Source organism: Aspergillus multicolor (genome assembly GCF_047715735.1).
Source record: "Aspergillus multicolor strain CBS 133.54 unplaced genomic scaffold BDW74scaffold_41, whole genome shotgun sequence".
Classification (NCBI taxonomy): Eukaryota; Fungi; Ascomycota; class Eurotiomycetes; order Eurotiales; family Aspergillaceae; genus Aspergillus; species Aspergillus multicolor.
This window is the reverse complement of record NW_027395992.1, coordinates 64,698-79,031: the sequence shown is the minus strand read 5'-3', so window position 1 is coordinate 79,031 and position 14,334 is coordinate 64,698. Positions and strand designations below refer to the sequence as shown.

Genomic DNA, 14,334 nt, shown 5'->3' with positions numbered 1-14,334 from the left:
AAACCCACACTGCGTGCAGGGTCAAGCCAAGGTGTTGACGTTTTCCATGGAAAGCTCGCGATTTCACAGACGGTTTCCAAGGGAAGTCGATCTTGGCTCCCTTCAGCGTCGCAATTGAGGCCCAGGGCAGTGGGTAAATCACTGTCAGGATGACGCTTGCACTGTGCCGGTTCCGTGAGGGTGTTCTGCCTCGACCGAATCAGAGTGGCGGGAAGAGAATTTCAGCTGGACCTGGCCACCCCGGTATTCCAAGCTTATTAGCGCAAGGTGCTGGAACTGGGGTAGGCACCTCATTGCCCTCGTGAACTTGTTAGCCTTCGAACCTTTTTTCTGCACCGCTTTTGGATAGTTCCAGATGGCATTTCTCGCGCAGCGGAGATCTTGGGTATCATTTCCTGCATGCAATAATGTAATTGCATCGGATATTGTAACGGTCAACGGCTGCGCAACAAAGAAATCCTAAACGAGATAAAGGACGGAAAGATAAGCTGATGCAGTATGACGCCGAGGTCTGCATGGCCCTTGATATAAAAGGCGTCGCTATCATTCTCGCCAAATCACTCACCCCGGGCGGCTCATCCGTCCCTCGTTGGCCTCCTACCCCATGAAAGTGCAGACCATGTTTCAGCAAGCCACTGTGAACCTAAGGCGTCGGACACCGAGAAAGTGATGGATCGAGCCGCCACTTGCCGTTCAAGGGTAAGAAGCTCATGGTTGAGGTTCCACTAATGGTTGTGCTAGGAGCTGAGGGGAGTCGGCGATCAGTGCAGCTGTCCGAATGCAGCGGGACTTGAACCATAAACTTTCTAAATGCCACGTATATTGGCGCCTGGATAATAAATCCGGCGAATGGAGAGTACCTGGGTAATATATCCCGCCCCTGGAGCCCACCGGGCTTTGGTTGCATCACCATTCATTGGCAGTGGAGCACAGCAGGATTCCCGGGATGATAACCTGTTTCCCACTAGATGTCGCAATTCCATCCGCGTCTTGGAATGTTTTATTTCTGACCTGTCAAATCTCAGCCATAAGGTTGCTTGCGAAGCTGGTCCCGGGGTCATCCTGGACAACTGCACCAGAGCCGCTTACATACAACGTCTGGGGGACGCTAACCTTCTGACTCTCGAGCTCCGGATCTGACGTCGACCTCTGCGTCATGGAAATTTGGGAGGTTCGTAGATAGTTCTTGAAGGCATGGCATAACACTAATATGCTACCAGCCCCAAGGTAAGTTCTGCAGATGATTCATGGCGGAATTCCACGACGCGGCTATCTTCCTCTCTGGAATGTGAGAAGACAGTAAACATTCTGCACCGAGGATTTATATTCCGACGGCGTGTCTTCATCGCTAAACAAGCATGATGGCTTTTCGAACTGAAAACCCGCCTGCTAGGCTTGATGTCACGCCATATTGCTGAGATGCAGAAAGAGTCGGAGAATAATGCAGGTGCATGCAAACCCGACGACTCGGTACGCTCCACCCAAATTGCTTTTGGAGATAAAGTTAACTTTGCCACAACGTTGTAGGGCGACATCATCGACGTGAAATCTCCGTATTTAAATTCGGACTCAACCACGGCGCCCGCAGCGTTGCAGCACCGAAATAGCACTTACTCGGCGTGCTACAGAACCCCGCGGACCTCGCGACAGAGCTTGCTCCCGCCGGTAACCAGCCCCCACCGAAATCCAGAAAACAACTATTACCGACAGCCTGGGTGTCGCGTGTTTCGGCGAGTGTCGGTTCTCGACGATGTGACCGGGTCATTCTGCCGTTCAGACTCGGAGAGCACGATGTCGAGAGGTCGGGAATTTTTCAGAAGAATGAGGTCGAAGATTCGTATGCCGACGCTGCCGTTGGATCATGGCAATGTTTCACAAAAGATCAAGCCAAGGCGCAATCGGGTGTTCGTGCTACTTTCGTCGCGCGCTTTGATGTTTGCCGAGGGGCGTCATGACTACTCTGCGAGGCGGTACTAAGCCAGGTGGTGCCTGTGTAACTTCCAACGAGTTTGCCAATGGGATGATGGCCAAGTGCCCCCGATCGAACGGCTTGGTTGGAATGTCTCTGGTAGTGCTCTCTGCCATGCTTCGCTAAGGGGTCGGCATGCGGCGACGCAAGGGGTGTCGGAATTCTCGGGCAGGGCATCCGGTATGTGAAGGCTAGGAATGAAGCGATACGATATCATCGCCTGGAGCGAGTGATATCAACGAACACCCCAGTGGCTTAGGGGCTGGGATTGCGAGCACTTTCATTAGGAGGCTGCATCCGCGTATATAGCATAACATTCCAGTGCTATAATTCGCTCAAGCGGGCTGTCGACCAGAGACCTTAGCGTTAGAGTTAGTGGAATGAACGTCCAATATATATTTGACGTACGAGAATAGTGCCCAAAAGCTGCGAGATACCTCATTGGTTGCAACCCCCGCATTTCAGACTTGCTTGGTCGACGTCGACCACCTCGAGCTGCCATTATCCGATGCACGTGCTCTCAGCTTTGTTGACTGGGCGATATACAAGGATTCGCCGCAAACCCGAGCCCTAATAGCTACTTGCGTGCTTTATAAAGAGCATTGGAAATCGAAGAGATGACACCTGCCTTGCCAATCCATGGAGAAAACTGGAAATCGACAGGGTCCTGGTGCGCGACAGCCCCGGACTTTACGGGACTCGATACGGGTTTGCTGTATCAATCAGAACCATTCCCCATCGCAGAACTTGTCCGCCACCATTTATCCAGGGGAGGGTTGTTTGAAAGGGAGAAGTACACTCGAATCGGAACCCATTTCACCCGCCTCAAGATATGTAGCCACTCGTAACTCGAGAACGCTTGGGAGAGGCTCGATGTAGTGGGATCCTTGTAGAAAATGCTCACGGTGAGAGTAACTGGTGCATCCGACAATCATCGCTAGACATATATCCACTATGGTTCCATATTGACAAGACTCGGATCGTCTCCGCGGGGTGCGAGCGGGGAATTGAATCGCCAGGACGGGAGGCTCCGGTTGCTAATTGCGATTGCAACAATTTTCAATCGGTATAATTCGATGGACCGAAGAAGGGGGCATTGGGCCGGATAATGTCGAAAGAAAGCGCGGAGAGGATCAGCGAATGTTGGGAGCTTGTCTTGATAAAGCGCGGGTCAGCAGGCACAACACAGCGAAATTAAAGGACTCGCGCGAGCAGGAACAGCGAGACAGCTCAACGCGGTTCCTGGACTTACCACAGAAGTAGACAAGCTCAAAGGAGAACAAAGCAATTGGAGCATCGCTTTGAAGACGATGCGGCGAGCCCGAGGCTTGGATCGAGACAGCCTCGTGAAGTTGGAGGAGTGGATCAGGAGGTGGCTGACGGGAGGTCAAGCTGAAGCCAGTCGAACCCCGTGGGCAGCCAAAATGCGGGGTTGCGCTGCTGATCAGGTCCCGTCTCTTTGCAACGATGACTCTGCCTTTTGCACTTTCTCGCTCAGTCACCTCTTGAACCAAGTCAAACCAGTCGAAAATGGAAATCGAGCATTCAACACCCCCAACGCCCTCCGAGGGTGCCCAGAAGAAGCGCCGCCGCACCGAAGCCCAGCTGGCCCGTAAGCGACAGGCCGACCGCATCAATCACAAGGCAAAACGCGAGCAGCAGAAGCGGCAGATGGAGAGCCTCGAAACACAGGTCACGAATCTGCAGCAAGCCGTCCAGTCGCTCACCGATCAGGTTCGCGTGTTGAACGAAAGACTGCGCGATCAGTCGCGGTATTTCTCTTGTTTTGATCTTGCGGAAACACCGAGTCCCCTTCCTGCCGCGGGCTCCTCGACGGCCTCGAGCGCTCAGCCGCGGCCACTTCCCAACGCACAGGACATGCTCCTCCTCCCCGCCGATAAACTCCCCATGCTTGTACCTGCACCGGCACCGGCACTTGGGGAGCCCGATAACAATGTCCCTGTTGACTGCCGGTGCGGAGTCGATCACCGCTCCTACTACGAATGCCTCGAGTACTCGACCTTTTCTATACTGCTGCGGGCGCACCAAGGCCTCAACAAGAGCATCTCGAATAGCACGCGGCTTCCTCGCACCCCGTCGCTCGTACACGTCTTCCGACCAACATCAACCGATAATCCCGTCATCCAGATTCTGGGCCTAGTCTTCAGCCAGGTCCGTCCGGCCAACGTCCGCACACTCTTCGCTTGCTACGTCGTGATGTACCGCTTCCTACGAGTAAGTTACTCACAACCTACCAGCCCATCCATACTCAAAGCTAACAACGTTTAGTGGCGCCTCTGCCCCGACGAAGAAACTCAACGCGACGTCCCGACCTGGCTATACCCAACCGAGATCCAAAAGACCATCCCGCATCCCGTCTGCATTGACTTCCTTCCATGGCCTGGCCTCCGTGATCGCCTGATCCACAAAGCGCAGCAAATACAAGACCCGCGGCACTCGGTGATCATGTACATGCGGTCGATACACTTCCAGTGGCCGGAGGATCAGGAGTTCATCTACACCAACGAGAACGGGGAGCTAATGCCAACGCAGACGTTCGAGACGGGCTTGTACGCATATGAGAACTGGCAGGTGTCGCAGGAGTGGGCGGTGATGTTCCCCAAGTTGAAGAAATATGTCAATATTGGTGATGATGAAAATGTTTTGGTTTGAGATGTCGTCGCATGACCGTTGCCCATTCCTGTCGAATGAAATTATCGTCTAGTCGCCTTTTGTTTGTCTACTTAGCGGTTCTAGCATCTTGGTTTCCTGGTCTACCTGCCATTTGCTCTAGATTCTTGTGTATAGTTGCTGCAGAGCATGTATATGTATACGTTCCATATATAATATTTACAGGATCATGTGATTTACCTCTGTCCCTTGCTTCTTATATTCCCAGTATATGGTTCAAAGATATCAAGGTCTCCGCGATGGAATAGTATAGGGTATGTCGAGATTGGAAATGTCTTTGAAGAAGTGGCGCTTCTTCACCGTGTACAGCGTGAAAATCCCGATAATGATGCAGATATGTATATTTGGCCAGAGTCGTTATGATACCCCTACAATGAGCATCCAACTATAGGACTCGTCCCTTGCACGTCCTCAGGCACTAGAGCGAATAGGAGTGGGTTAAACTGACTTTATTCCTAATCAAAGGAGTCACTGCCTCTGGGATAGAATAAAAAATGGGCCTGATGCCATTATCCGACACGTGATCGCGCCGGGGTTGACAACATCTGAAAGCCACAAGGATCGTGCTTTCTACATCCATTCTCTGATTCCACACCATGAGTACCATGAGTCTCTTCATCCAGAAAAAACGCAAAGAAATAAAGAACCCTGATTTCAAAACGGCTCACGTCAAGCGAAGTGGTCTAACCAGGAAAAGGTATGGAAATTTGAAATTGATGTTTGGCTGCCCCAAAAGGACGGTCTTTGTCGAGCGTCTCACAGAAGTGAACCTCGATATCGTCCCTAAAAACATCGAGAACCCATGAGACCAATGAGCAGAGGGACCAATACCCTTGAGTTATAGTGCCAACTCCAGCTCAAATCTTTCCATCGAAGCGCTTGGTGTGAGGTCTCTTTTATGCTATTCTAGGTTATAAAGTGCCTATAGCTGCCATGAAGCGTCCGACAGAGACAAGAACTTAGACGTTGACCACGAACACCGTTAAGCCGATGCTATTTGATAATACCCTCGTTTCAATTCAAGAGGCAACACGGCACGGATAGTAGGGATGGGATACTACTCAGATTTCAAGGCCGCTATACCCGGGGAATGCTATCAGGTCTTCTGCAGCATAGCCTGGATAAGGTAGCTGTAGATTGACTACCTTCCCGCTGTGAGATGATCGAGTGGAGAACGAACTGTGGGGCCTCAAAATGGGGACATCGCGAGTTCGCGATCGATTTTCTCCAGCTCCTTTCCTCTGCCGTGTTAGCATAGCACCACCTGATTTGAATCACCACCCGCAGATACTGTACCGCCATGTCAGAGAACTTGGACGGACAGAGAGGACATTTGCCCCCCACAAACATGGTGGAGTTTCGACCATAGCTCCCTTCAAAAGATACCGAATCTGCGTTGAAAACCGCCGTGCAATCGAAGCAGCTTGCAGCAGTTGAGTTGATTCTGGATACGACAGACATTAGTCTGCGATCTGAACTAGGGGGAGAGCTCCTTCTTATGGCAAGCAGCAAGCCCGATCCAGACACCATGAAACTCCTAATCGCGAAAGGGGCGGATCCGAACTATCAACGAGAAGACACTGAAAAGGCGATCATCATTGGAGGGGATATTGTGGAATCTTCCCTTTTGGTGTCTATATGTCGCGCCTTTGCAATCCACAAAGCATGTGGCTTCGGATACGGCATGGGAGTCGACATTGAAGCGCCAGCAGATGTCATCAGGCCATATGAACGAGCAGTTTACCTAGCTCTTGCTTTGAGTTGCGATGTGAATATGGCGGGTTCAATGGGCCGGACTCCGTTGCATTGGTGTATGCTGAGCGGTATGCCTGCGCACATCGTCCTGAAGCTCCTCGACCAGGGTGCCGATGTCCACGCAATAGATCAAGAGGGAAATACTCCTCTACATCTTTTCTACCCATCTGCAAACACAGACGCAGTTCTAACAATGCTTGTTGAGCACGGCGCAAGGCTGGATACGCCCCGAAAATGGGACGGGAGGACGCCATTGCATACGTGCGTCGAGCTGGGCTGCCGGAAGCAAGATCTCAACCTGCTGCTCCTGAAACCGGATACCGAGGACTGGAATATTACGGATTCGAAAGGAAATACCCCGCTACACCTCGCAGGTCGGAATCTGATCGACCCTGCACGAGCGAAGGATTTGCTTCAACAACTGTTATCCCTTGGTGCGGATATAAATCGAACGAATCGGGATGGCGATACCCCCTTACACCTGATAGACAGCGCCACATTGGGCTTCAATGGTATTGGTGCTATGCTCATTTCAAGGGGAGCGAATTTTGAAGCACGAGATAATGGTGGTAGGACGTGGCTTCTCCGCGCTGTTCTCGGGGAGAATAATCTTTCCGAGAGGGCATTTCCGCTAGCTCTTGAGTTGGGACTGGACATACACGCTGCTGATTATGAAGGAAATAATGCCCTTCATCTCGCACTCGCCAGCAACCGCCCAATTGAAAGCCTTGAGTGTATCCTGACGGCGGGTGTCAATCCATGCCATGTGAGCCACAACGGCGACACGCTATACCACACGCTCATGAGCCAGTGTTTTCAGTTAGCATCGAGCGACATCATTGCAAAGCTTGCCATCCTTCGCTCGGCAAAGCCGGAGATACCGGTTCTGGCTCGAAATTACCGCGGCGAGACTCTGCTGCACTGCGTATGCAGGAAACCGCTGTCATTCATCACATATCGCGATTTGCTCTGCGCGGCCAGCAGGCCGCTCAGCTCTTTCTCTGAATCAGAAATTGCCTCCATGCTACGTACCCCGGATCATAGCGGCAGGCTATCAATTCATGTTGCCGCAATGACAGACGAAAGCCTCGTTTGGTGGCTGATCTCCAAAGGCGCGGCAATCTCCGTCCGCACGAATGGCGGAGAAACTCCTTTATGTCTCGCTGCTGCTGCCCGCCAGAGTAACGTTGTTGGGTTACTCCTGGAGACGTATGACTAAGAAGGTCGCAGCAGGTCCTTGAACGAAGCAGATGTCCACGGACGCACACCACTACACTATGCATGTCGCTCAGGGCGCCCTGAAAGCGTCAGGTTGCTGGTGGATGCAGGTGCCGGCGCTTGCATTGCTGATAAAGCCAGCGATACGCCCCTTCACGCATGTGCGGAGTTTGAACCGAAACCAGGAGTCCCAGATCCGAAACATGTTGGTTACCCGAACGACCATCAGATCCGCTCCGATGACGAGTCTCTCCGGATAACGGATGCCGCACACCTCTTATGCGAGAGCGGAGCAGACATCATGGCGGTGAACGAAAGGAGGAAGATCCCTATGACCCTTGCGATAGATAGACGAAACGATGAAATGGTCGCTGCCCTGATGCGTGAGGTCGATTTTGGACCACACGAGCGGAGAATGGCTTTTGAGAAGGCGCATGCGCTCAATCTGCCCACTCAGCTATATCTAGCTGGTGGGCACCTGAACGGTGCCTCATTCGTCGACCAAGTCATGGAAAACAAAACACTCAAGGACAATCCCGTAGCCATAGTCCATACCTGCGATCGACTCCTCAAAGCCGGAGCCTACACCGTGATAGAAGAAATAGCCAAGCGCAGTCTGCCACTATCAGGAAGGCTTGGACCAAGGAAAATCGACCTCCTCGACTCTCTGGCGCGCTGGGGGTTCACGGATCTCTTCAAGAAACTTGGCCTCGCCCGGAGCAAAATCCTGAACGGCAACGGCTGGATAAACGGCTCCATATCAACGCCATACTCCGAAATGTTCGATCTCCGCCCCTTCCTCCTAACCGTCGTCTCAAGAGCTGAACCGAGCATGGACCTCTTAACCGTGATCGTCGAGACATTCCACGCAGACGTCAACATCAAACTTGAGAAACGTCAGTTTATGAAGACGGGTGTCTCCGCACTGCATATTCTCGCGGAAGCAAAACATTGGTGGAATACGAAAGCTGTCTCATACCTGCTTGAACGTGGAGCGGACCCGAATATCGCCGACGCGTTCGGCCGGAGACCGCTTCATCTTGCGGTTAATGGGGGATATAGACGCCTAGGCATTGCTAAGCTCCTGTTGGAACATGGCGCTGATCCGAATGGTGTTGATTGTCGTGGCAATACACCGACGAAGTCTGCTGTGGAGGATCTAGAGATGATGCAACTGCTGGTGCAATTTAGTGCTGATGCTACCTCCGGCAACGTGCCGGATTTATAACCTGGGCCAGAACTTGTTTCTACATCGCCTCTTTATGCGCCCGAGTGCTCCTATCCTCGCACCGAAACCGAAGGAAGAGTACCACGTCGCCACATACCCAATGCTCTTTGATTAGCATGTGACCGGAGAACGGAATGGAGCAAGTCACAGAGCTCCTGTTGTCCATGAGAGGCGACCTGAGAGCAAACCGCCGGATCGGGATAGAGGAGCAGGATGACTTGTCGGGGGGTTATTCACCTGCAGGGTGTTGCTTGCATAGCTCGATCCAAAGTATTGCAATGTCGGACTATGATTGGTCAGTGTAGCACAGATAAGGCGAAACAGCCAATGAGCGTGCCCATTTACAGTCCGAGTAGAGACGGGGCCTTGAACAACCGTGTTGGAGATCCCTCATCGCGTCCTTCGCTGACCCAGCAAGGTGGATAGATCTGCTCCATAGCTCCAGAGGCCCCATGGATTGCCCGTACAGCTGGGTCACTGGAGAAAATGAAGCCTATTTCAACTTTCCTTGTCCTTATCATGATCGACGATTTGCTCACCTGTGATAGCCCAAGCATACCTGCCCAAGCAGCAAACACGTCTGCGGCAAAATTACGGCTTATGGCACTCTGATAGATGGACTATCACCTTTTTGACGTAGTCCTGTTTTGCAGGCTCAAGATGCCTGGATAACCTGGTTCTTCCTGTGACTGGTCCTTCCAACCGCTGATCGTTGATAAGGCCGTGGCGCCCACTCAGACGCAAGGCGTCAGCCATCTCTGAAGAATGCTTCACATTTCCCTTGGCCTGCCTCGTATCGGCATTGCCAAAAGCTTCTCGTCAACAAGCTTTATTTGTACGGCCACCGAGCAAGATAAGTCCAAGGCGATCGCGGCAGCAGCGCGAAAACAAGCACCCTGCTAAGTTGTTATCAATCGACGATCGCGATCGTCCCAAAACAAACCTCACAATGCGCTATCTCTCCCTAATGGTTTGCAACTAGTTTCCGATCGCAGGGTGCAGTGGGTAGCGATCTACTCTAGGGCGACTATCTCTTATCAGCCCCAGCAGTTTGTTTTTGTCGTGGATTCCCTTTCTCCGCGGATCCCTGATAAGCCCCCAGAGCCCCTACGCCCTTCTGGGGAAGCCGAGCTCGGCCTGCGACCCATTTCCGGGGCTCCAGGCCCTGCGATTCGTCCCGGAGTCTTGGACTCCTGGATTTTCTGCCCTATGGCCTGATAGTGCACTATATGTGACGATATTGTCCGATTTCCTGAGCTGATGACGATCCAGATAAGCAGCCTTGCGCTGTCATTGGTCAGGGCAGCTGTGTGCAGGATGCTATCGCGAGAGCTGAACTGCTATTAAAGGTCCCTCGTTCTCACAGGGATCATTTCAACAGGCCCCCGAATACACATTCCCTACCGCCGCGATGCCGCCTTCCATTGACGCCTACACGCCCGCCGAGGTCACCGAGTTCGTCTCACGTGCCGGCTCTGTCAAGGGCCATATGCGCCTGGACAAGGTCTTCTTCAGCTCTGTTTCCGCAGGTGGCTTGCTTGCGCTTGCGTGCGGTACAGTCCTCAGCACAAACGCCAGTCCTTGGTTTAGCGAGAATGCGCCTGGATTGATACGCACCATCAGTGCGCTTGTGTTCCCGTATGGGTTGGCCCTGATTATCCTCACTGGGGCAGATCTGTGTACGGGGTCGTTCATGGTACGTCGTTTTGACCTCGGTATTGATGAGCAATATGCAACGAACATGATGCTAACAAATTACCTGGATAGTTTACGACGGTCGCCGCCCTTCACCGCCGACTCTCCTGGCCGAAGATGCTCCTCCACTGGTTCATAACATTCTGGGGGAACCTATGCGGATCATTATTCGTTGTCGCTATTATCTTTGGCTGTTCGTCCCTCTTCCATCTCAACCTCCCCTTCACAAACCACTAACAATCCTCTTTAGACGGCGAAGTCTTCTCCGCCGACCCCTTCCGCAGTGCCGTGATAAACTTTGCAACAAAGAAACAAGTGACGCCCGAGTTTCACAGCATATTCCTGCGCGGCATCGGATGCAATTGGCTTGTCTGCCTGGCATGCTTCTTAGCCTTGCAAGGCCGCGACATGGCCTCGAAGATCATCGGAATTTGGCTACCGATCTACGCTTTCGTGTCTCTGGGCTTCGACCACGTCGTCGCGAATATGACGTTCATCCCGTTGGCTATCTGGCTTGACGCCCCTGGGATCAGTGTCGGATTGTATATCTGGAAGGGCATCATTCCGACCTTGCTGGGGAATATCGTTGGGGGTGGGTTGTTTGTTGGAACGTACTATTGGTATATGTACCTCCTGCAGACGAGCCCTGTTACCCTTACGGGGCTGCGCAAGACGAAGGCTGAGGGCAGTGAGGGGACTGTTACGCCGAGGATGGAGGATGTTGAGGCCAATGCTGGCGTGGTTCAGGGGGGTGAAGGGGAGAAGATTGGTGGCTGAACGCACCTCATCGGCTACTTGTCCGGACGATACTCCGCTGTCATATATACCACTCTCGTACACTATACGCAACGCAAATAATATAATGTTTACTACTTCCTCCTATCCCTTAGTGTCAGCCAGTCCCTCACTAGCCAGCCTAACACCCCTCCAGTCCCTCGACCCCATCCTCAGCTGTCCACTTACACCTCCCCCCCAGCAACCCCCCATTCACATCCGTAACCCCCCACCCCTCAAACCCGATATCAAAACAAGGGTGGCCTCTACTACAATCAACCGTAACCACATTTCCCCCACTTAATCTACCCCTTAAATCGACAAATCTCACTCCCGAAATCTCCATCTTGCTACTCCCCTTCACCAAATTATTACTCCCCGCCCCATTATCCTGCGTGATAACAACAGCCCTTGCCGCAGAGGTAACATCAATATCCCGCAGCACGATATTCCGCACGACGCCCCACCCACCTCCACGAGGTTGATAGTTACTCTCATAACTATCCGGCTGAGCAACGAGTTCCCCCATCCATGTCTTGATGTATGTCCCGTACCGCGTGTTGGGAACCTTTGCGTGTGATATGGTCACATTCTCAACGCTGGAATCTTCAAGGTACTGACCTAAACTCCCGATCGCCATTCCGTTGCCCCCGTTGCAGGTTATATTGCTGATGGCGATGTTGTAAGAACGTGGTTTTATGGCGATGCAGTCGTCCCCGCCGGTGAATGTGAAGTTGGATAGTGTTAGGTTATGGACGTCCATTGTGTCTGCCGCGTCCACCAACCGTATTAGCCCTTTATCTTCATGTAGTGGCCTGGGGAGGGAAGGGGACAGGGTAGGGTATGTACCAAACCCATCCGTATTCTGCGCCCAGTTCTTCCCCTCCGGAGCAGACGAGTCATCAACGGACACGGTGATGTGCTCGAAATGCAGGTTTGTTCCGTTCATGACGTTTATGCTCCAGAGTTGGGGCTGCCTTATGTTGAAGTTTGAGACGGCGGTGTTTGTGATGTTCCAGAGGACGAAGGGCTATATCCTAATTAACAAGTGTTCCCAAAGAAGGAAGGAGTTGAGAGGGTGAGAGAAGGGTGGGTGTCTCCGCACCATCGGCCGTCCAGGCCTGGTCGTTCCAGCCTCATTGGTATACCACACCTCTCCATTGCCGTTTATCCCGCCAGATCCGTGGCCGTTGATGGTGATACCACTGCCGGAGAGTATGAAGCCCGCGGCGTGGTTCTGGAAGGTTATGGGGTAGCTGTTTGCCCGCCAGTAGGTTAGGTTGTCGGAGAACTACACGTCCGCTCAAATATCTTAGCTCTTTCCGTATCCCTAGTACTAATGTGGCTGCAGTTAAAGGACAGGTAACGTACCAACCACGTCCCCCTCCACTCAACTTCAATATCAGTGACATGTGGATTCAGCCGCTCGGCGATCCAGTACGTTTCATTCTGCGGGAAGACGATTTTCCCGCCGTTGTTGCAGTGTTCAAAGGCGGAGAGGATGTTGGGGACGTCGTTTTGTTGCGGGCCGAGGGAGTAGACGGTACATGTCTTTTGGCCGTCGTTTGAGGAGATCTCGAGGGAGGCGGTGGCTAGAGACGCCAGAGATAGAACTGTAGTGAAGAGAAACATTTTAAAAAGTTCTATTCATGGTATACAGTGCATGCATTGATCGTGGCGTTTTCTCCAGGCACGCTTCTCATATAGTCCTTGACGACATGTACCGCAGCCGCCGAGGATTTGGGGGCGAGCTTTAGATATATCTTAGTTTTAGTATTTCCACCTGTCAAAGATCTACCGATTCCCCGCTGATGCAGATCTCCTGCATGCCCTCCCCGCATCTCCTAGTGCTCGGGGTATTGCATCCCGAGTGCATCTGGAATACCTAGGTAGCACAATATTGCCTCCCAAGTTGTCTGGCACATGGCAACCGTCCATATGCAATGTGATGCATTGAGCATCGCACTCCTCGCTTCGGCTTTCATGTCTTCTATCCCCTCGGACACTATTGGTCCGTTCCCCGCAACCCCCCTGAATGCCCCTGAGGTCATTATGGCTATCTTAAGGGGACGGGCCATGATCATCATCATGACTACCAGGAGAGACGTCTGCAATGCAGCCCACAATATAGCCAAACGAAGACGTCGCATTCTGCGATGGTTTCGCTGGCGCATCAACATGGGTTCGTTGCTTTGGCTCTAGGCCCCCTTGGCATGCCTGCTGGTCTGTATCTGTACCCTGCGCGGCCTCGGCTAGTGTTACCAAGTCACGTAGGGACTGGAATAGCAATGGATGCGTGACATGTAAATCCGATTGCACGGCCTTATTACGAAACTCAGCCAGGGAGGTCGCCAGGCGGTCGCAATTGAGCTCAGCATCTTGTAGGCGCCTCTGCATATCTCTGCACACAGCATCCTTCTTCGCGCGGTACGCCCGTTGTGCGTTTCGGAGTTGGGCGAGGCGGTTCTATCCATGTTAGCTCCTGATTACGAAAGGATACGGTTCTCAAGCCAGCCATGTAGGTGACAAAGATTAGGGTCAACAGACCCCCTTGGCTTTATTGCTGGCTTGACAGGTTAGCGGTCCACCACGGGCTCGCTTTTTCTTGGTGTATGGGTAAGTCACGGGGTGAGCGTTTTCAATAGCTTCCATAGCGGGTCGATTACTATCGCTGCCGCCCCGGTTATCGAGGAGGAAGTATCGAGCTGACAAGGTCTCGGGGATATCCTCTGCCATTTCGAGTAGACAGAATCATGTTTTATTGATAATGGAACACCAGGTAGAGTCGGAGCTTTCGGCGGGCTTTTACATCCATAGCAGCAGCTCGCGTGGGGTGATCTGACCTCGGCAGACGATCTTTTTGATATTGTCATCAGCCGAGATGGAGTAGGGCTTGGCTGTACGTGGTTCGACGAATGAAAATAGGTATACCTTACTTTAAAGAACTCATACGGTCATCATATCCAGGTAGCTCGTTAGATTCTAGATTACGTGCTATGTAGAT

At 52.4% G+C, this 14,334-nt stretch overlaps 4 protein-coding genes across 4 annotated transcripts; 2 read left to right on the top strand and 2 right to left on the bottom strand.

Moving 5' to 3' along the window:
- Nucleotides 1–3,483: 3,483 nt before the first annotated feature.
- Nucleotides 3,484–4,808, top strand: BDW74DRAFT_188663 (bZIP transcription factor). Its single transcript, XM_073731788.1, has 2 exons — nucleotides 3,484–4,204; nucleotides 4,259–4,808. The coding sequence occupies exons 1-2, from the start codon at nucleotides 3,500–3,502 to the stop codon at nucleotides 4,640–4,642; spliced, it is 1,089 nt and encodes a 362-aa protein (XP_073578820.1). The 5' UTR covers nucleotides 3,484–3,499; the 3' UTR covers nucleotides 4,643–4,808.
- A 5,356-nt stretch (nucleotides 4,809–10,164) lies between these two features.
- Nucleotides 10,165–11,430, top strand: BDW74DRAFT_162363 (formate/nitrite transporter family protein). The gene is made up of 3 exons (XM_073725945.1): nucleotides 10,165–10,557; nucleotides 10,629–10,749; nucleotides 10,807–11,430. The coding sequence occupies exons 1-3, from the start codon at nucleotides 10,273–10,275 to the stop codon at nucleotides 11,331–11,333; spliced, it is 933 nt and encodes a 310-aa protein (XP_073578819.1). The 5' UTR covers nucleotides 10,165–10,272; the 3' UTR covers nucleotides 11,334–11,430.
- Nucleotides 11,431–11,472: 42 nt separating this feature from the next.
- Nucleotides 11,473–12,962, bottom strand: BDW74DRAFT_188660 (putative extracellular exo-polygalacturonase; the record flags this gene model as incomplete). Its single annotated transcript, XM_073731787.1, has 4 exons — nucleotides 11,473–12,098; nucleotides 12,180–12,360; nucleotides 12,436–12,621; nucleotides 12,702–12,962. 4 exons carry the CDS (start codon nucleotides 12,960–12,962, stop codon nucleotides 11,473–11,475), a joined length of 1,254 nt encoding a protein of 417 aa, XP_073578818.1.
- A 22-nt stretch (nucleotides 12,963–12,984) lies between these two features.
- BDW74DRAFT_162361 (uncharacterized protein) lies at nucleotides 12,985–14,061 on the bottom strand. The gene has a single exon (XM_073725944.1). The coding sequence runs from the start codon at nucleotides 13,725–13,727 to the stop codon at nucleotides 13,392–13,394; it is 336 nt and encodes a 111-aa protein (XP_073578817.1). The 5' UTR covers nucleotides 13,728–14,061; the 3' UTR covers nucleotides 12,985–13,391.
- Between the last annotated feature and the right edge of the window lie 273 nt (nucleotides 14,062–14,334).

Bases quoted from the DNA above. Each gene is read 5' to 3' on its own strand.
- BDW74DRAFT_188663 (XM_073731788.1), top strand. From the start codon at position 3,500: ATGGAAATCGAGCATTCAACACCCCCAACGCCCTCCGAGGGTGCCCAG. The intron at 4,205-4,258 runs GTAAGTTACTCA...AACAACGTTTAG, and splicing joins TGATGTACCGCTTCCTACGA to TGGCGCCTCTGCCCCGACGA.
- BDW74DRAFT_162363 (XM_073725945.1), top strand. From the start codon at position 10,273: ATGCCGCCTTCCATTGACGCCTACACGCCCGCCGAGGTCACCGAGTTC. The intron at 10,558-10,628 runs GTACGTCGTTTT...TTACCTGGATAG, and splicing joins TGTGTACGGGGTCGTTCATG to TTTACGACGGTCGCCGCCCT. The intron at 10,750-10,806 runs GTTCGTCCCTCT...AATCCTCTTTAG, and splicing joins TGTCGCTATTATCTTTGGCT to ACGGCGAAGTCTTCTCCGCC.
- BDW74DRAFT_162361 (XM_073725944.1), bottom strand. From the start codon at position 13,727: ATGCAGAGGCGCCTACAAGATGCTGAGCTCAATTGCGACCGCCTGGCG.